Below are 21,348 nucleotides of genomic sequence, written 5' to 3'. Positions count from 1 at the left end.
AGGGGAAGCCTCTTGCACCGTTGGTGGGAAAGCTAACTGGTGCAGCCATCCTAGAGAACAGTATGGAGGTTCCTTAAAGAGTTAATAATAGAACTACTCTACCACCCAGCAATTGCACTACTAGGTATTTACCTAAAGGATATAAATACAGATTCGAAGGGGTACATGCACCCTGATCTTTATAGTAGCATTATTAACAATAGCCAAACTATGGAGAGAGCCCAACTGTTCACTGATTGATGAAAGGATAAAGAAGATGTGGTATGTATATACAATAGAATATTACTCGGCTATCAAAAACAAAATGAAACTTTGTCATTTGCAATGACATGGATAGCGCTAGAAAGTATTATACTAAGTGAAGTCATTCAGAGAAAGACAAATACCATGTGATCACGCATACACAGAATTCAAGAAAGAAAACATGAACATAGAGGAAAAGAAAAAAAGGAGAGAAGGGAAACAAACTATAAGAGACTCTTAACAATATAGAGAACAAACTGAGGGCCAATGAAGGGAGGTGGGTGGGGGATGGGCTAAAAGGGTGATGGGCATTAAGAAGGGCACCTGTGATTGAGCACTGGGTATTGTATGTAAGTGATAAATCCCTGAATTCTACTCTAGAAACCAATATTGCACTGCATGCTCACTAACTCAAATTCATATAAAAAACAAACAAATGAACAAATAAAAAGCAGAATCAGACCCATAAAAAAAAAAACTATGGAACTGCTTGAGATAATGTAGGACAACACTATAGAAGAAAAGGTAGAGAAAAGATCCAAGGACTGAGCCCTGAGATACTCCTACATTCAGAGATAAGGAAAAGGCAGATTCAGCAAAAATTAAGAAGTTGAGAATTTGGAGGAAAACCACAAGAGTATTTGTCATGGAAGCCAAATGAAGAAAATATTCCATGACTGCTGATGAGAAGCTGAGTAAGACTGGAAATTGGCTATTGGATTTAGCACTCAGAGGTCGCTGATGATGTTGACAAAAGCTGTTTCCATGGAGTGGTGGGGTGAATACTTAATCACAGTTGGTTCTAAAGAGAAAGGGAAGGAAGAATCAAAGTTGGCAAGTATAAACAACACTTCTGATAAGTTTTGCTATGAAGGGGAAAGAAAGTAGCAAAGGGTTCAAAGATGTGGGGAAAAGTATTAAGACAGGAGATTTTTACTGCATATATGTATGCTAATGGGAATAATTAGGGTAGGAAGATGAAAGTAACTGCAGAAAAAAGATAATTGTAGGAGTCAGTGCAAAGCTGAAGGTTGGTCTTAGGTGGGAGTAGGGATGGTTCATTCTTAGTAACAGGAAGGAAGGTCTTATGGGTTAAGAGATTTGGTGGTGGTCAGGAGTGAGGGAATATGGAATCTTCTGATTGCTTTCACTGCCCTAGTGAAATAAGAAATAATAGTAATTAGAGTGAGGATGGGGGGAGAGGACAATAGTGGTCAAAGATGGAAAGATGTGGAGACTGAAACAGTAAACAGGAGAGACTTCTAGAACTTAACTGATTAGACACAGGAAAATGTGAGAAGAAAAATACAAGGATGGGTTTCTGGTTTAGCAACTGAGCTGATGGTGGAGGTGTCTTTCATTCAGATTCGAGGAGCAGGTCTGAGAGGAGAGAGGGGTTGGATTCTGACGTGGAAAATTTTGTGCCTTTGGGACATCCAAGTGGTCATAAGGTCAGGAAGCTCAGATCATCAGCTAGAGAAGTAGGTCTGGGAGTCATCAACATGAAGATGGTTGGAAGTGGAAAGGTTTTTTGATTGCTCTTTTCCCTAAGAGACTGGTGGTTTGTGTCAGAGCAAGTCTGAAAGAGCTTCTGGGGAAGAATGACAAAACTGATAAGGATCAGGAAATAGGGGGCTCATCAGGAACCTTAGGAGGCCTAGTTAAATGTGTGGTGTTATTTTGAGAGTGCTTCCAGCCCACCACTGCAGAGCCCTCATCCTCACTCCAGACAGCCACGAGAAGCCAAATGTCTGCCGTCCATCTTCAGGCTGGGTCCTCACTGCAGAGCTCATCTCACTGACCAGCAATGTCCCCTAACCTTCAAGCTTACCTTCTACCTACACACAACACCCTATCCTCCTTGCTTACCTGGTTAACTCCTACTCACCTTTCCTACTCAGATCAGGACGGAACTTCCCTAGAAGCCTTTCTTTTTTCTTTTTTTTTTTTTTTAATGATTTTATTTATTTATTTGAGAGAGAGAGAGAGAGAGCATGAGAGGAGAGAGGTCAGCGGGAGAAGCAGACTCCCTGCCGAGCAGGGAGTCCAATGTGGGACTCCATCCCAGGACTCCAGGATCACGACCCGAGCCGAAGGCAGTCGCCCAACCAACTGACCCACCCAGGCGCCCCCCTAGAAGCCTTTCTAAACTGCTTCCCCCCACCTCACACCAGCTCCTGCTGGCTGGGGCTGGGAGGTTTCTTCTCTGTACCCAAATAGCCCCTGATGCTATGAATGAAACATACTGCAACTGCATTGTCATCACTGACTTATCTGCCTCTCCCACAGGGCTGAAACAACTTGGCAGAACCTTTTCATTTTTATAATGTCCACTACTTAGTAGGTGCTCAATATATGTTTGTGAAATGAAGACAGGAAAAAAGAACTTAAGTCCCAGAAGCAACACAATTCTGCAAGGTCCTGATGGCCCCAGTATGCAGCATGGCAGAGGCTTCCGGGCATGGAAATCAAGCCACAAAATAGGAAATGTCCCTTTGCTCTCAACATCTCTCTTCCTCTCAAGAAGAGACCTTGGTATAACCACAGCAAGGAAATAAAACCCTTGTTAAAATACATTAACCCTTATTCCTGTCTTCCCCAAACATGACACCCAGAAGCAGTGTGTAAAGGCATTTATTGAAAAACTAACATTCTGTTTGTAGAAATCAGTCACTCTCCATTTCCAAGTTCCATCACCTGGACTTGAGAGCAGAGTGTGTGGTATTTTTCTGGGCTCAAGGTATAAACTGAAATGGTGTTTAAGAACTTGTCCAGAGGACAGAGCCGGTCAGGGCACCCTTTTGGCACCTGCTCCTGTGGAAGAGATAAAACTCAGCCACGCCCCTAAGGACCCCAGCCCACTATCTTCCCCTGTGCCCAGAGGTCTGAGAGGTTTGACCCAATGGAGTGCGCAAACACACACAGAACACCTGAGAAGGCCCCACCACCTGGTCAGCTTCCAGAGTGGGAACACCATGCCCTGCTTGTTGTCACTCGAGAACTGCTTGCAGAACTGACTGGGGAGACACAGTCACATTACACCCCTAAGCTGGGAGAGCAAAAGGTCTAATCTCTGGGGGGTGCTCTAGCATGTGCCCTGGATAGCAGCCTGTGGAAGCAGTCAAAGCCCACACAACGCTGACAACACACACTGCCTCCCAAAGACACCATCATTCACTTTCAAAACAGGCCTCCCAGTCAGGGTGTTACATCCTGACAGAGACACTCAGGGGAAGAGGAGGGCAGTCCCTTTTCTAGAAGCAGTCTGTAGCAGACATGCCATAAGGCCCAAGTCCCAGCCTGCCACCACAGTTCCAGTTCTGCCGTATCCCTGGTCATGGTTGTGAGTCATTCCATTGGATCTAGAGAGCTGACTGTACCAAGGAGACTCCCCTGAGCCCAAGGAGGGGGATTTGGTGCTAAAGCAGATGGGTGGGCTGGAAGGAGGGTGCCTAGCTACCACCCAGTTGCACCTCACAGGACTTACCTCTCCGCGGTAATAGAGCTGCACAAACCACTCTTTGGATTGCCTGTGCTGGTAGAGTTCCATGGTCAGATCAACATCAAATGGGGGCCACTTGTGGTCAAAAATCCCCAGGGTGATTAAGAGGCATGAGGGTCATACCATGAGCTGCGTAGAGATACAGCTTTCTGCAAGGAGAAGACAGTCCACAGTCCTTTACCTCAGGACTCTGGAGGCCAGGACACTGCCTGCCTCCTCTGAGTAAGAAACACTTGCCCCGGCAATCAGGTGACATCTAGAAGTCAGTGAGCTTGGTATAAAATTTCTCTGAAGGAGATGGTGGGGGGAGACATTATTCCCACTCCCATGTTTTTATGAGGAGGGATCCCCACTGGAGTAGCTCTCCTGGTCCCTTCCTGCCCATCTGCTTGTCCACCCACCCACTCGTTCCTCCCCAGGTGAGCTTTAGAGACCGAGCATGTATGGCTTGGCCCTACCTCTCTCTTCCCTCCTTGGGATCTGCCTACCTGTGGCAAATGTTCTTCCTATGCTCAGCCGTGTGATGAGTTTAGTAGAGCATGCTCTCTTCCTTGTTGGGAGGCTTGTAGTTTGGGGGAATTAAGTTCATTTCAAAGGAATATTAAGAAGCTTGTATGGCCTTCAACATGGTCTCCAAATAGCTTTCATCAGTAAAACTGGAGCCATTTTAATCTTATCTGCCCATCCCCTGTACCTCTCTCTTTGGAAAGATCAAGGATTTTATGTGTTGACTCCTAAACTAGAAGAGTAGCACTAGTATTCTACAGATACAAGGGAAGGGGGGCAAGGCGACAAGGACGGGTTAGAAATATACTGTCACTGCAGGTGCTGAGAGGGATAGGGAAGGGCATGGGCACGATCTGCTATTATAAATCTGGCCAAAAAATAAAAAAATAAAAAATAAATAAATCTGACCCAAAGTTCCTGAATGTTCCTATTGCACCTCACCGGCCCCTCCTGTTCTCAGGCTCGTTAGTTTCTAGCTATCATACAATCTCTTTTTCTCATCCGTGGACCATGCTCTGCTCCGTCAGGGCCCAGGACACATAACACTTCAAATCTGTGCCCCTAACTGGGGTTCCAGGTACTACAAAAGTGGCGCTGGACGTTCAGAAGCTACTTCCAACATTTAAAATGCCAGGTGGATATCATACCCTTCTCTACACTCAGTGAAGGTGTTTGAACAAAACCATCTATTATGTGTGTCCATGTGACATCATAATTAGCTACTCTTTCACACATGTTCAGTTAGTAAAAAAAGAAAAGAAAAGAAAAGAAAAAAACAAATACAGAGTTCTTTCTTGTTAACATAAAAATTTCAAACCATGGTAGGATGGGTGCCACAGGAAGAAAGGTAACAATGTTGAGAATGTCTCTGGGACTCCTGGCCTCTTTAACAATTCCACTGTCAGCCTGGTTCTTGGCCCCCCTAAAACCGGAGTTCCCTCCCCGCAGCCAGAGGCCCCTCCTGGCCTCAGCTGCACAAAGTGGAGTTGCTGTGGCAGTACCTGGTCTTGTCTGCTGGAGTGGCAGGGTCCACAACTTTCAGCAGGTTGCTCTCCAGAATATGAAGGAGTGGGCCTACAGCCATCTGCAGGCTTTCCCTATGGCAAGTAAACAACATTGGAGCTGCCAGTGGGCATTGGCACAGAGGAAGGCAGGCTGGGCCTGCCCCCAGGACCTCAGAAGCCCAATCAGACGGAGCTGAGAAGACAAGAAATGCATGAGGGACAGCGACAGGCAGGAAGGGGAGAAATGGCACTGCCTTCAGTTTGAGGGTTCTGTGCACACAGAGACTTCCAACAACAAAAGCACCAGGGCACAGACCTGGTACAAACACAGCTGCGATGGACTGGTACCCGGGAGTAGTCATGAAGAACTAGGCCTCCAGTAATAAAAGAACAAAGCTGGGAAGGACAGACTATTTCAATAATTAATTAATTAATTAATTATTCCAAGAATTACAAAGGCCCTTAGACAAGCAATCAGAAGGAAGAGCATACTGAACTCTGCTTCCAAGGGGCTGGCCCCGCTTCTCTGGAGTTTGGACGGCAGGGACCCGTCTTATCTATGTGGTGTGACACAGAGGTCAGTGGCAGTGCTCACTTGCAGGGCTGATGCTGTGGCTTCGCCACTCTCACCCTCGGCTTTGCCACCTTAGGATGACAAGGCAGTTACTGCAACTCCACGCCTATCATCCCACAGTGCTAAACCAAGCAGGGGGCTGTGCTGGCGAGCATCCAAAATGCTTGGCTTTGGTGCCTCTCCCCTTTGATCAAAGATGAGGAAAACCCTTCTTCCAGAATTCCCAGAACCCAGTCATGGACCAAAGGGAGTGGGGTCATCATGACCGGCTTAGACCAATCTTTCTTTCATGATGACTGGGTAAATAAAGGACAACCTTTCTAAGTCAAGGAACGCTGAAGCAGTGGATGAGGAGTAGGCAACCAATACCACATGCAACATATACTTTCCAGAAGAATGTACGTAGGCCAGGCCAAGTTGGGATGGCACTGTGAGGCCTTCTAATTTGTCCTTGAAGAAACATCAGTTTTGTGAAATCAGGGCTAACCGAAATGGAAAGAAGAATCAGATCTTATTTAAAATGCTTTACATGGGGAGGAAAAACTATGGCCGTTGTCCAAATCCAAGCCACTTGCCTGTTTTGTAAATAAAGTGTTACTGGAATACAGCTGTGCCCAGCTGTTTGTATGTCGTCTATGGCTGCTTCTGTGCCACATGGGCAGAGATGAATAGTTGCAACAGATAATGCATGGCTTGCGAAGCTTAAAGTACCTATGCTGTGTATGTATGTGTGTGTGTGTGTGTGTGTAGGGGAGGATTGTGAGTGACAATTTAGGTCTGTCTGGTGGGGCTACTTCAGGAACAGATGAGGGAAGGGGACAAAAATCACAGTGAGTGGTCACAAGCTGAGTGGCATGGCAGGAGCCTTCTGGACACACTGACACTGAGCGGGAGAGAAGCAGCCAGAGGTTAATCTTACTCTTATGGCACCAGGCCCTGCGAATTCTTGACATGTTAGCTGCTTTTTCCTCCCCAGGACTGATCCTTTTTTTCTCCCGGGGACTGATCCTCTTTTTCCCATCGCCTCCTCTATCAACTTACCTATTCTGAGTGCAAGCCAAATGTTTCTTAACCAATCAAAGAAGGTGTTTTCTTTTGTTTTTGTTTTTTTTTTTTTTTCATTTGATAAGAGAGAAACTCCCCTCTGGGAGACAAGAAAAGGACCTTCTGAAAACAAAGCCCTAAGTTCCAACAACATAAAAAACACAGGACTGCCAGAAGATCTGGTCTGTGTCCCAGCTCTGCCACATGCTAGCCAAGCCTAGGTGAGAAAGCCCGCATCACCCAGGCCGTTTCTTCATCTATAAAGGCAGACTCAGCCGTGGTCAGGGATAATGACATCTCCCTCGGAGCGAGAACAGGGAAATGCCTTGTAAGCTGTAGACTGATGAACAAAGTGAGCAGTCAGTATTCCTCCATCAGCTCTCCCGACCCAAGCCCTTTGAAAGGTAAAGTGAAAGGGGAGGAAGTCTGTGATTAAGAGAAACTCAGCCGAGTGGTGGCTCCTGGTTCTGTGTAACAGCGAACAGAAGCCCCACGGCACCAGTCCCTGCTCCAAAGGCTAAGGACTTAGGGCTGTATCCATTCAGCAGGCCAGCAGAACATAGTGATTTCTACCTCAGCACATGTAGAGAGCCAGCTGGCAGGTGTGAGCAGGCCAGGGGACGCCCCCCAACCCCCATGCCCACACGCTGAGAGGCCTGGCCAAGCATGACTTGATGCTGACGAGGCTGCTCACCTGTCTTCCCTCTGCATAACGTACAAGACTGTGTCCACTGCTCTCCGCTCAATCATCCGTGCAAATCTCTGCAGCGTGGGGCAGCTCAGGAGGTTGTGCACCTGAAAGGACCACGGGGACAGTCTTACAAAGAAACGCTTCTCGCTCACTGAGTTTAGCAGCTGCTTGGCTTTCACAGAACCTTCGGGGCCTATCTTCTCTTGGGGAGGGGCTTAACAGTTCCAAAAGCTATGTCCCCAAGGCCCTTCTGAAGCAATTCCTAGAGATCTGAAGGCTCAAGGGGGAGAAAAAGAGCTGTTTTTCCTCCCCTTCTGATGGCTCCCCACCTATTTAAAACATCTGTATTTTTTAAAACCATAAAAAATAATAAAAAACAAAGTAAGGAATTCATAAGTTTCCACACGACTTTCATTTTCCCCAAAATGGATTTCTAAAAAGTATGCCATGTAAATACCTTATATAAACCCTCATCTTATAACCGTATCCCTATTTTACCCACAAGCACAGGACCTTTCTGCCTTCAGGGCACACTGTCATCCTGACAAGAGAGGGAAGGAGGATCCAGGCTATACTGCACCTTTGGGAGTCTGGCTTTTGAATCTGCAGAAGACTTTCACATCATGTGGTCTTCAGTATTTATTAGATGAAAAAGATTCTAGGCTAAGTAAGTTTGGGGGAAGTAGATTTAAAGACTGACCAGCTTTCTTTTTTTACTGCTTAGATTCTTTAATATGCTTCAGTGCATACAGACTCTCCAAAAAGTGATATAATGGGGATTCCAAAACTTTTAGACAACAACCCCCGCTACCCGTCACCCACCCCACCCCTGCCTGCCCAAAATATTCACACTCACATCACCGGTATTCTGGAGAACATGCCTTAAGAAATTCTGATTTAGTTAAATATCCATGCGCCTAACCAAATGAGGACTCCCCCCCAATTGTGGCCTAGCCCTCAGTTCTGACAGCCGTTCCACTTATAAGTCCTACCACAGCAGCCTCCACCCACTCCCCTCTACCCAGTTCTAACTCAGGAGCCAGCCTGCCTAGGTGCCTATCCCTGACCCCTCCACCCCCAGGGGCTGGAGGAGAACAGTCATCCAACCTGCTCAGCAGCCATATTGTCAAAGAGGCTGAGGAAGTCTACTCCATCATTACTGGTGATGCACATTCCTTCCTTCACCTTTTGCAAATCCTCTGAGATTCCTGGCTGCAAAGAAGCAGCCTGCCTCTGGCCTCTGCAAAAAAAAAAAGTAATCCTGTATATTGTAGAGTAATACACAGTTCACAAAGCATATCTCATTCATCAACTGGGATCTCATTCATTCCTCAATAACAAGACATTGGGGTTAGTTGGTATTCCCATTTTATACGAGACAACTGGGGCTCTAGGAGTTCACATGACTTATGAAAATGAGATAGCTGTGGTGCAAAAACAATGAATACTGTTACGCTGAAAAGAAAAAGAAAAAAAAAAAGTAAGATAGCAGGGACCAGGGCCAGAATAAAAGCCTGAATTTCCAGATTCCACTCTAGCATAGCATCTTCTTCCATTCCACCAAAAACAATACAACAGCCTAGGTCCGCTTGCAAACAACCTTCTCTCTCTTCTGTGGAACATATACTTCGTGTGGCCCAGAAATATCTTAACACTGAAAAATGTCATCAGTCCAAACCAATCTCTTCTGCAAGGCAGCAAATTAGTAAGAGAAGGGAAATCTGTGTCTTCTGCTTGCCCTTCTGGATTTGCAGTTCAACCACTGGCTTAATCACCTTTCACTTAACCTGTTGGTGTTTTCATCTACCCTCTATGAGCCCATGATGGTCACAAGGACAATTGTTTCTAAGGCGCTCCCGGCTCAGGCTGTACATACCATCTCTCCTGCCCGGCATGTGGCTGGAGAGAGCTTGCTGCACCTTCACTATGAGCTTGTCACTGTGAACAAGAGCTTCTTCATTTCCTGGACAGCAAGGTCAAGACTTAATGTAAAGCAATCCTTCCCACCCTTATCCACCAACCTGGCAAGCCTCGGCAGGGCCTCAGTTCAGAGCAGAGGCTGCCAGCAAGAATAAAAGGCTGTCTGTCCCCTACTGGTGAGCAAGGTGCCAGGGCAGTTACCTGGTTCTTTCCCGCAGGCTCCAGCAGTTTTGGTAGTTGGGGTACAAGACTTCTGAGCTTGCCTCATCAGCATGGATGACGATGGGTCCTGGAGGGAAGATGGGAGCACAGGCAGGAAGAGGCTTTAGCTTGTTCACCCAGCATCCCCATCCCTGTCTTCCCCTCTCTGCTACAGGAGGCAGACCATCAAGGTTACTAATTTCAACATGCCCTGGCCTTGCCAACAAGAGCTCTCCGGTGGTTGAGAAAGACAGAAAGCAAGTAGCAGCCTGTTCTATCTGGCACAGCCCCTCCTACTGAGCCACATATAGACTAGAGCAGGCACAGACCTGGATCAGACTGGCACTTTCCTGACCCATTCCCAAAGATTTCTGCCTTCAGGCATTCTAACAAAGAACGGGCTGTCCCCAACTCTATCAGAACTAGGTGACTTTCCTGCTTTTCAAAGTCCAATCCTCTAGGCCAATACGATGACTCAGCACATAATAATGTAAGAAAGGTGACCACAAGGCCACAAGAGCCTTGCCCAAAAGGAAAGCCAGGTTTCCAGATGAACTGCCAAGAGACACACATTAGGCCACAAACAAAGTTTCTTATACAGTTGACCCTTGAACAACTGAGGGTTGGGGTCACTGATCTCCCCCTCCAACAGTTGAAAATCCACATATAACTTCTAATTCCCCAAAAACTTAACTACTAACAGCCTACTGTTGACTGAAAGCCTTACTGATAACATAAATAGGTGATTAGCCCATCTTTTGTATATGTATTATATATTGTGTTCTTCCAATCAAGTAAGCTAGAGAAAAGAAAGTGTGATTAAGAAAAACCTAAGAAAATACATTTGTAGTTCTATACTGTATTTACCAAAAAATAAAAAAATTTAAAAATCGTGTGTAAGTGGACTCATGCAGTTTGAACCCATGTTGTTCAAAGGTCAACTGTACACCTTCCAGTAGCTTTGCTGCTGCTCAGAGCTTACAAGTACATTTATCCCCTCCCATTGAGGTGCTCTAACACCTTCCCATGCTTTGCTCTGTGCCAGATATGGCAAGGGCCTGTGGTAGCTTAGCCTTCCACTCATATCAAGCCTGACTTCTGATGGCAAAAGAAAGAACTTCTATCAGCAGCTCTCTGGAACTCACTGAAGTCAGTATGTGGGGTGATTAGGTGAATCTAAACCCCAAAGAGTTGTTCTCAATTGTTGATAGTCAAAACTCCAGTAGCATATGGTAACTTTACCATAATATCAAAATTCAGACACACTTTGTTGAGCAAATGACCAGAGGCCCTCTCCAAATATGTGTGTCCTCTGAACAGCACAGCATAAAGGTGAAGAGTATGGATTCTGGAACCAGACTGCCAGAGTCTGAATCCCTATTCTACCATTTACCAGCTTTGTGGCTCTGGGAAAGTCATTTAGCCTCTCTGTGCCTTAATTCTCTTATCTGTAAATTAGAAATAATATTACCTACCTCATAGGGTTATTAAAAAGAATTAAACAGATTAGTATATACAAAGCAATAATGAAAAAAAAAAGATTTGGTACACGGTCAAATTAGAGTCTCAGGATGTTTGGGCCCGGTGGCTAGTGATGCTACCACTTCCCTCCCTGTTGGGAGTCTCTTCCCTCCCTTGGGGGCAGTCTCAGTCTGAGGCCTGCCGGTAAGTCAGGCTGCCTCTAAGAAACAGCTTTGCTACTCTAATCATACTTCCGGTGTTTCTGAGGATGAGGACACTTGCCTTTTAGAAGCTGGCAAGTGAAGAGTTTCCAGAAGGCCAGGCACTGTGGATTATTCCAAAGTCCAGCGGCCTCTAGGAAGTAAGGGCAGCACACTCTGTTTGCTCTATGTTACCCAGACACACGCTATGTTCAGCATCCAACTGCTGCTGGAATTGGCAGCTGTACCCAACCCAGAGTGGGGTAAGGCCAGCCTCCTCTGGCCTAGAGGTTTCTATTATTTTACACAGTTTATTTTTCTAAAAGCTGACAGAAATTTTATATCTATTTGAGATACTGCTAAAGAAGTGAAGCAAGAACCTTTGCCTTATGGCACCATTTTAGTATTTTAATATTGGTGAGGTCATGTTGATATGAAACTCAGACCAGCAATTAAATGTAAATCTGAATCAAGTACAAATGACAAAATGCAGTTCCATTTGCTAGTCGAAGGGCCTCAAGACATGAGATCCATGAGGGAAAATAATAAATGTGGTCCTCAGTGGTGAAAGGTTGAGTACTATTAGCTGTGATCATTCACGGGTTGAACACGTCAAAACCCCAACTCACTAGACCTTCTCAGTGAGGCGAAGCTGAACAGAATACTGTTAATACCATCTGGGTCAGGCTGTGGATTATAACCAAGACCAGAGCAATAGCAACAGGCTTGGATCCCAGCTAAGTGTCCCTCCTGTCTGCCTTCCTTTTCAGTAGTGTCTTACCTAAGCAAAAAGCCCCAACACTGTTCACAAGACCTGGCTAGGGCTGCCTCATGCAGCCTGTGGAGAAGCTTAAGAGGAGAAGTCAGGAGCCACAGGCACTTCAGAGTGGCTGACACATCACTGTAGGTGTGGAGGACAGGATGGCAAGGGCAGCGGAAGGCCAGACAAGGACGGCCCACTAGAGTAGGTACAGCATGGAAGCCACATGTGCAGGAGAGAAACCAAAGGAACAGGCACCAAGGAAGAGGGCGGGGAGGGCTTTGGAAGCAAGAAGAAGGGTCCTCTGGGATAGGGGCTGACTTCTAGACTCCAAACTCGAACCTTCTTTCTGACATTGGAAAAGTCCAGCCAGCAAACACCGGGTAGACTCCAGATTTCAATATATATTAGTGGAACAGACACTGGAAGGAAAAAAAAAAAGCAGAGACATTCATAAAAGGAAGATTCAAGTATATATACTACCCTATCCTACAGAACATCTAGGAGGCTTTAAGATCACATAAGGGGAGCTATGGGGCTGGGAAGAATCCTTTATCTCTCTGTGGGATGGCTGCCCCAAGGAATCCAAAAGCCAATGAATGTCACTTCCAACGACCATATGTTCACAGGATCCTATTATACAAGGTAACTGCCCCACACTATGTTGGGTGAGAACAGGAACCATCTGGGGGGTCAGTATGGGTTTCCTCATGCTTAAGACCTTAAACTGGGTGCAACACCCCTTTTTTGAGTGACTCACAAGACCTCCATTGGATTGAAGGTTGGCGAAAGAAAGGGGATGTCCTCCACATAGTTCTTCCTCAGCCTCTCTCTTAGGGCAAACATCTGCTGCATGCCCACGTTGGTCAGCTGTCCGGCAAACATGCCCCCCTAATGTGGGGCAGAGACATAGAGAAGAACGAAAATACCTCACAGCCTGCTAAACTCAGCCCAGAGAGAACAATGGAAACTTTATAGTGGGCTTCCCAGAGGAAGGAAGCATTACTCACCTTCAGTTTGGTCTCATGGTATTGAGAGTCAAAAGTAGAATGTGGTTTTGGGCCACCAGTGAGATTGGTGACGGTGTAATCAAACTGAGTTTGGGGTGGGACCTCTAGTAGCTGGAGATTCCCCTCTGCCTGTTGTGACCACAAAAAACAACACATTGTTTAGAAGGCTCTTGAAACTTACAGTGGTAATACCCAGCACCACCTGGAAGACATAGCTGGAATCACCCACAACTTTCCCATGGGAAGGAAAGAAACTTTAGCTCCAATTAAGGGAAGAAAAGACTGTAATTGATTGTTCCAGCCGTCCCTCGCCCAACTCCTGTTATTGCTCCACTAGTACTCACTGTTAAGATGTTGCTCTGGCACGAAGCCCAGACTGCAGTAAAGGGGAGAAATGACCAGAATGCCTGGCATGCAAACACTTGGTGAATGAATGAACGAACAAATGAATGAGCATAATATAATCTCAGTGAGCCTATACTTGTAAGAATTTTTTAGGAATCAACCCCATGCAGGTTTCCATGCCTCCCCACCCTTAAAGGCTCTACTCAATGTCCCTTCTAACTACCACCTATTCCCTTCCTTTCAAACCAATTTCTCAAACAAGTAGTTGCCCCCAAGAAACTTCACTTCTTCACCATCTTCCTTTTCTTCTTGCAATGTGGCTCCTGCTCCACTGTACTGTAATGGCTTCCAACATCACCAGTAGCCCACAGGTCTCAGAGCTCCAACTGCCCATGAAACTCTTACATTCATTGAGTCAGATGTGAGGACTTCAATTTTAAAAACAAAAGTCTTTTCTTCTTCCCATATACCAGCTCCTCTTCTCAACATACTACGTCACTCACAATGATACCATAATTCTGCTAGGCCCCAAAACTCAAACCTCCAGCTCTCCCCTACTGCTTCACCAGCCATGCACTAAGCTCTGTTGATAACTGGCTAGAAAAAAGTCACTCCCAAAGGTCCTTCTTTTTTCTGTCAGAGTGTAAAACCTTATTACACAGATTATCTACCCGCTCCATGAATCTTGTTAAGCCACTTCCATCATATCAATAGCTTTTCCCCAATGTTTCAAGAGATAAGCACCTGGCCTTCCAGAACTTCTATACCTTGGCCCAGCCCCTGTCCCCAGCTGTACTGTCACTATGCCTCTCTCCTCTCCAAACCAGACCATACTCATTGCTTCCTCTGCATCTTCTTTTTAGCTTGCTTCCCTTGCTTGGAGAGATTCCTGTCCCTATTGCCCATCCAGCTTCTCTTCAAGGTCCAATGATAGCTCAAGTCTTACTTTCCATCACTGACTACTCTAGCTTTTAGCATGCTGTCTTCTCATCTGAATTACTACAGCACTTTAAAATCACAAGAGTAATATTTAACTCTATTCCCCACCCACTTTGTTTTGTTTTAAAACTAACATTTGAAAACTTACTCTGTCATGGATCATCATATTTATCTTGGCCCCTCCAGAAATAGCCCAGGAAAGCACCACTGGGAATCCCAGGTTCCTTCAGGAAGCCCTCCATTCTTTCAAAAGGGCACTTTTTCAAAGGTGTTCCCACCTGCAGCCAGGTGTTACAGCAACCGGTATCAGAAGATTGGGTGTTCAGAACACAGACCTTCTTCCCACTGTCTTTAATTGTGGCTCCTTTCAAAGTTCTGATCCTCTAACTTCCCTGCATAAACCCATTAAGGGCTCACAGGGCCTCTGCCCCTCCCTCTGTCTCCTCACCATTTCTTCCCAGTCCTACAGACTTAGCCTCTAGCCATATAACTTGTCTCCAATCACCAATCCTCACACTTCCCTGGCCTTTCAACCTTGTGTTTCTTCTACGTGAAATTTTCTTTTTCCTTCATCTGGAAAGATTTCTGCTCATTCCACAAGATGGCTTAAATGGCTGCCAGAAGCTGTGACCATGCCCCATGCTCTCAAGGCAGCCTCAGTGGCCCTTTTGGTAACCTTTACCAAACTGGATTAGAAAAGGCTCCTTTACTACTAGTCTGTCCTGCTCAGTAGTCCTGCTCTGAGAACGGAGATGGGTTGGTCTATTACTCCTGCATTTTGAAAGCCTAGCAAAAGAGCTTGGCACACAGTAGGTACAATTAACAACTCCTGACCTTGTGGAGAGACACAAAGTCGGAGATAATAGGACCCTGCCTTTCTGGGTTTTCAAGGTCAGTAGAGACAGCGAGCTATGAATATAAATGATAGCACTAAAATAAACTATGTGCTACAAGAAAACCAGATGAAGGCCACTAGTAGCTCAAAGACAAGAAAGACCTTCTCTCCTGGCTGGGAATTCAAGAAGTTTCACACAGGGAATGGCCCTTTGAAGTGAAGAGGATTTAGACAAGGAAAGATGTGGACTTGAGAGTGAGAGGTAGGTAAGGAGAGGGTTGTTATTCAGAATTCCAAAATCAGTAGAAGTTTGAGCAAAACAGAGATGGTGAAGAATGCTTATAGGAAGAAGTGGTTTGGTTTGCCAGAACCTGGAGCAGTTTTCAGATTTTTTTCAGTAGCAAATACCAAATAGAATTGACTTTAGCTTTCCATATACAAAGCCAAAAACTGGAGTTCTTCCAGTTGAAGTAGGAGTGGGAGTACAGAGCCCCAGTCACTAGGCATCTCTCTAGATTACAGGCTCCAAAGAACAGTTTGAAAACCAACAGCCTAGATCATTACTGCAATGGGAAGACTGATGCAAAAGCCAATTTCAAGATGTCTGCAATGGAGCTGATGAGGGCCTAAGGCCTCATCTAGGGCAGTAGGAATAGAAGGGGTAGGTGCAAAACATGTGAGTCAAACCTGGCAAGTGAGTCCATGAACTTTTATCTGGGGCCTATGTTGGTAGGTGAACACGGAAGAATAAAGAAAAAACTTCCTTTGATTTTGAGCCTGGGTGTCTAAGGTGATTAAGACATCCTCCATGACTAAAAACTAAGACCAACTCAGAAGACAGGTGACATGCTGAGTCCAGTTTGGACATTTTAAGTTGATGTACCTCCTTTGTGTTCCCAGGGCTTCCAGCATATTCCCATAATGGAATCTCTTTTACTCTCTTTCAGCATATCTCTTTTACAGCCAATGCTGAATTACCCAATCTTGTAAGTCCAGTGTTTAGTCCAGGTCCTCACACCAAGTCCACAAGGCCTAGTCAGCCTCACTGTGAAATCTCCTGGGGCGCCTGGGTGGCTCAGCCAGTTAAGCATCTGAATCTTGACTTCGGCTCAGGTCATGGTCTCAGAATCTGGCTCCTCACTCAGCAGGGAATCTGCTTGAGATTCTTTCTCCCTCTCCCTTTGCCCCTCTCCCTGTTCATACCCTCTCTCAAATAAATAAATAAATCTTAAAAAAAAAAAAAAAGAAAAGAAAAAAAAGAGAGAGGAGAGAGAGAAATCTCCTCTTGTTAAGCACATCAGTCAACAGAGGATCTTTGGTATTTCCCAGGAGAAATCTAGGAAATCTAGGTCATGTCAAATCTGCGGTACATGTTTTCAAAATTTTAACAGATGATACACCAGTTCTATACATGGTGTCTATTCCATATACACACTCTCACTCTTGTTCTGGCTCTTCAGCTTCCAAGTTAGTGGCAAAGGCTAACTTTATAATTTTACTTACTTATTTATGCCCCATTTTTAAAAGAACATAAAGTAGATGATAACAAGACCTAAAATATAGTAAAACAACCAATTCAAGGTAGGCGAGAAAGACCAAAGCAAACAAGTATAGGGATAAAAAAATTGGATACAAGAATAATGTATCTCCAAAACATAGCACTATAAAGATCCACAGGCTTAATTGTAGCTGGGCCAAAGATTCAGCCACTAAGCCTCCTGGCTTTATGTAAAGGAGAAACTCAATCAGCTAGACAAGCCTAAAGATAAAGCAAGACAACTATTCGGGAGAAGCACACCATTTCTAATGCTAACAGACAAATTCCTCCCAAGGGTCCTCATAAAGAGGATAGAGTATATAATGAACATCTTTTCAGTAGTCACAGCAATGAGTTCTGTGGGATTGTTTCTCAGTTTCCTCAACACAGAATGATGGGATCTCACCAAAGCACATTTCTGTGAAGACAATACTATACTGGATTGATATGCCACATTCCAAAGGTAAAAGAAAAAAAACCTACATAAAACTAAGCAAAACCCTTCCGGTGTAGATTTTAGAATAAAGCAATGGTTTTTTAAACCTTGGCTGCACACTGGCATTATGAAACATAATTTTAAAAGAAACTAATGCCTGAGTCCATCCTGAGCTCATCACATCTGGATCTCTTGGGGTGGGGCCTCAGCTTTTTTAATGCTATCTAGTCCAGATAATTCTAAAGATTCACCAGAGAGGCTGTTGCCATGTCTGCATGCTCTGGGTAAATTAAATCAGAATCTCTAGGAGGGAGACCTGGGCCTTAGCATTTTAAAGCTCCCAGTTGAATCCAATGTCCTGCCAAGACAAGCAGTTAAGAACACTGTTCTAGAGTAATGAATGGACTCACTGGCATATCCTTCACGCACTGCTTCCTGAATACTGCTTCTCTTTAGCTGAGCTTTGGGTAAGTATTAAGTAACAATAAGACTGTCAGTATGCTTCCACCTTGCCTACATTATCAAGTAAATAGGAACCCAAATTCCTTAATCAAGAGTGGAGTTGAGCTAAGTTGGACTTTGTTTTATAAAAAACTGAGGAACCCGCCTAAGTTGGAGGCCATCTTGCCTAGAGGTGAGCTGAGGGAACTCTGAAAGCAGGGCCCATTTATCTTGTCAATGTGTACTTGGATCTAACCTAATAATCAGAAAAAAGAGCCAATCAAGTTCCAGAGCTTTATTTCCCAAGCACTGCTAGAGGAAGACAAGTCAATTGCCACTGAAGCCAAAAGAAAACAACTCAATAAGACATCTAATTTTAGGGACACCTGTCTGGCTAACACCAGACACCAGTGAAGCATCTGCCTTCGGCTCAGGTCATGATCCCAGGGTCCTGGGATTGAGTCCTGTGTCAGGTGCCCTGTTCAGACGGGAGTCTGCTTCTCTCTTTCCCTCTGATCCTCCCCTTCTTTGTGCTCTTTCTCTCTCTCTCAAATGAATAAATTTAAAAAAATCTAATTTTAGACAATGCCACTTTCTGAAGATTTGCAAGATAACTGAATGAAGTGACTTGTCACTTTTGTTCATCTATAAACCAGTCAGAAGTCTGGAGACATCTACCAAAGGCAGTTGTAGTTTCGGAATTGTTGCCAGGTAGTCCCTTCTAACTACAGTTAATAGCAGAAGCAGGAAGATTAGAAAATCCCAGTAACAACCTCTACCAAACTGGATCTTGAAAAGGAAACCTGAGAGAAAACATCCAGAAACAAATTACAGGAAGCTGATGACACCTGCTCACAGCCTAAATTGAAAGAGGCTTGGTTCCACCCCCAGCTTTTATGCATACAATTTTTAGGAGATAATCAAAGATGTCTAATGCATTTGCCTGAAGTCTGAGAATGTGAACAGGCAGGAGAGGTAATGTGCCTTCCCTAATTGCAAAGCAAGGCCATGGGCTCAGATGCTTCTTATTTTGTGGCTACACAGACAGAAGATGAGTGAAGATGGCATTCTACCTGAGCTACAAACTGCCCCTTCCAACATAATGGCAGAAGGTACCCATCACACATGTACTGGCTCAGAATAAAGTCCTGTAAGAATCTAAATCTTTCTCAGCCCCTTAAGGGAGTATATATAATGTATATACTAGGTCTAAGCCTAGATAGTCAGACTTTTATTGTCCTGCTACCACTGATAACTTTGTTTTTTAACATGAGTCTTTTACCTCTATATTATTTTCCAGTTTCTGTAACAAGAATAAATGGAGAAGAGAGTGCACATGAGACAAGCTATGTACAAAAATCATAAGGAAAATTTAGTAACCCAATACAAAAAGAGTAAGGGATTGAAAAAGCATCAAAAAGAAAGGAAGGAAGAGGGGGTGGGGGAAGGAAGGATGAAGAAGAAAAAAGAAACTCCAATACCAAAAAGTGGATACTAGATACTCCAATACCACAAAGTGGTATAGCCATTCAGAAAGACTAACTAGAAATCTGATAATGGAATAAACTGCCTGCCAAAATTTATTTATTTATGTGGTAAGACCTTTACAAGTTTGAGTTCATGTCTGACCAGCTTTAAAAACTGGATTTTCCATTGTACAGTGTGAGGACACAATCCTAAGGGTTTCTGGAAACCAATTATGATCATGAAAAGTATGCCAAATAACAGGTTTAGACGTCTGTTGAACTTGCTCCAACATTAACCTGGAGGACTAATAATGCAAAAGCACTCCACAGTTAAGTGTTACAGCCAGGGGCCTGAGGATTTCAGGTTGCCTCTTTATTCTCACTGGGAAGCCAGAATTCTTCAATTACAGGCCTGCCTGGTATCAAAGGTCAGAGACCTTCACTGCTTCTCCACAAAAATCAAAACGAGGAAGGTTAATCACTTGAAAAAAACTAATTATTTGTGTTTTAGTCATAATTATCCTGACCAAATCAGGTAGATTTTAAGACATTATAGCCACAAGACTAGCCAATCAAAAATGCTTTCCTACCTCAAATCCCTTCCACAAAAGTTTTAGAAACCCAAAATAGAAAAGGAGAGCCCCCAGATATAGCACTTATTACAAAAAAAAAAAAAAAAAAAAAAAAAAAGCAGCCTTCAAGGGATCTCAAATGGTCTCCAGCAAACTCTAAGAGAAAGCGGCTGTAAAAATTTGTTTCCAAAGGTGTTGAGCTCTGTTACCCACTGTGACCCCCGCTCCCAGTTACACTGGTTCCCGCCGTAAGGGTTCCTGCAATTCCTGACAACCTTCAAAACAGTCACACAGAAACGCACTACACCTTCGTTCTCAAGTTCACCCCAATATCTGTTAAAATACAGAATCTCAGGCCTACCTCACACCTGCTGAACTGGAATCCTCATTTTAACAAGATCCCTAGGCGCTTTAATAAGCATCTAAGTGCTACCAGCTGTGCTACACCATAGCCATCAAGGGCACAAATGAAGTTCCAGGGCTGCCTTACACATGGAGGGTCCTAGGAGGAAAGAGGGCTAGGAGTACCAGGCCAGCAAAGCTTCTGCTCAAGAGCTGAGGGCGGAACTGGCTACAGCAGTTTTCCCTTGGTCTGAACCCTGCCAGAATCCAGCTCAGTAAAGGTAAATCTCCAAAGATGAATGTTCAGGGCGTCTGGTCTGGCCCAGGTCGACCACGAGGTCCTTGCCCCACCAGCCCCTGCCCAGGCCGACCTCTCACCTGCTCCTCCTGCGGGAGAGGCTTGAGAGGGCTCCGAGCCCCGTGTCGGAACACGACCTGCACCATTTTCAACTCCAGTTGACTCCGGTCCACGGGATGCTGGTTCTCCGCCCTGCGCGGCTCGGCGCCGGCCGCCCGCCGCTGGCGAACGCAGTAAGCCAGCGAGGTCAGGAAGCCCACCGGCGCCCACATGCGCACGCTGAACACACCGGCGGCTCATGGTGGAAGCCCCGACGTGAACTGCAGAAGGCGAATACAAACTTTCGCTCGCGCCGGGGCTCAGCGGCCGCCCCAAGTTCCCGGACACCCGCCGGAGCGCACATCCAGGGACTGCAGCGACTCCCGGCCCTAAGGGAGACCCCCAAGTGGGAGAGTGGTGGGAGAAGCGAGGACTCCCTGGGAGTTTTAACGCGGGTCGGGGTTGGCCGCTCCCGACGCAGACCCGGCAGAGGTAAGCTCAGCTCCGATCTTTCACCTTCTGGGGAACCTTAAACTTGGAATCCAAGTTTGGCCTCCAAGGCTCCGAAGGAACGGGAACTAGCCCTGAGTTCCCTCGGCCGCATACATCCACGACACAGACGACCTAGATCCCACTTTTCTGTCCGCAAGCTCCCACACACCTCTTCCCCCACCCAAGGACTCGTCCCAAGAGGAATCCGCGCATAGGAGCATGGGAAAACGAGTGCCGTGGTGACGCCTGTTTGGAGGCCTCTGAGTTCTGAGAACTACAACTCCCACAAGGCTGGGCGCGCGGCGGACCCCCCCCCCCCCCACCACCACCACCACGCCCCCCCACCCCGCCCCGCCCGTTAGAGGTGTTTCGCAGCCCGGGACAAGTGGACCTCGCTTTTCAGCACCAGCGGGGCAAGTCTCCCGGACTGTGGCCCAATGTAGTAGGAGTGAATCCGCCAGTTTCCCTGGCCCATAGGGTAGGACAGTG

The 21,348-nt window shown here is 45.6% G+C and overlaps 1 protein-coding gene across 1 annotated transcript; it reads right to left on the bottom strand.

Moving 5' to 3' along the window:
* Positions 1–2,861: 2,861 nt before the first annotated feature.
* On the bottom strand, positions 2,862–21,075 carry ACP6 (acid phosphatase 6, lysophosphatidic). The gene is given in 12 exon segments (XM_053447842.1): positions 2,862–3,057; positions 3,731–3,851; positions 3,853–3,894; positions 5,254–5,349; positions 7,569–7,669; positions 8,673–8,805; positions 9,687–9,774; positions 12,450–12,529; positions 12,868–12,998; positions 13,118–13,246; positions 20,409–20,668; positions 20,671–21,075. Coding segments are annotated over 12 exon segments (1,386 nt in total). The 5' UTR covers positions 20,732–21,075; the 3' UTR covers positions 2,862–2,913.
* Positions 21,076–21,348: the final 273 nt, after the last annotated feature.

Source organism: Lutra lutra, chromosome 4 (assembly GCF_902655055.1).
Source record: "Lutra lutra chromosome 4, mLutLut1.2, whole genome shotgun sequence".
Taxonomy (NCBI): Eukaryota; Metazoa; Chordata; class Mammalia; order Carnivora; family Mustelidae; genus Lutra; species Lutra lutra.
The sequence above is the reverse complement of the archived record's forward strand: the minus strand, read 5'-3'. Positions and strand labels throughout refer to the sequence as shown.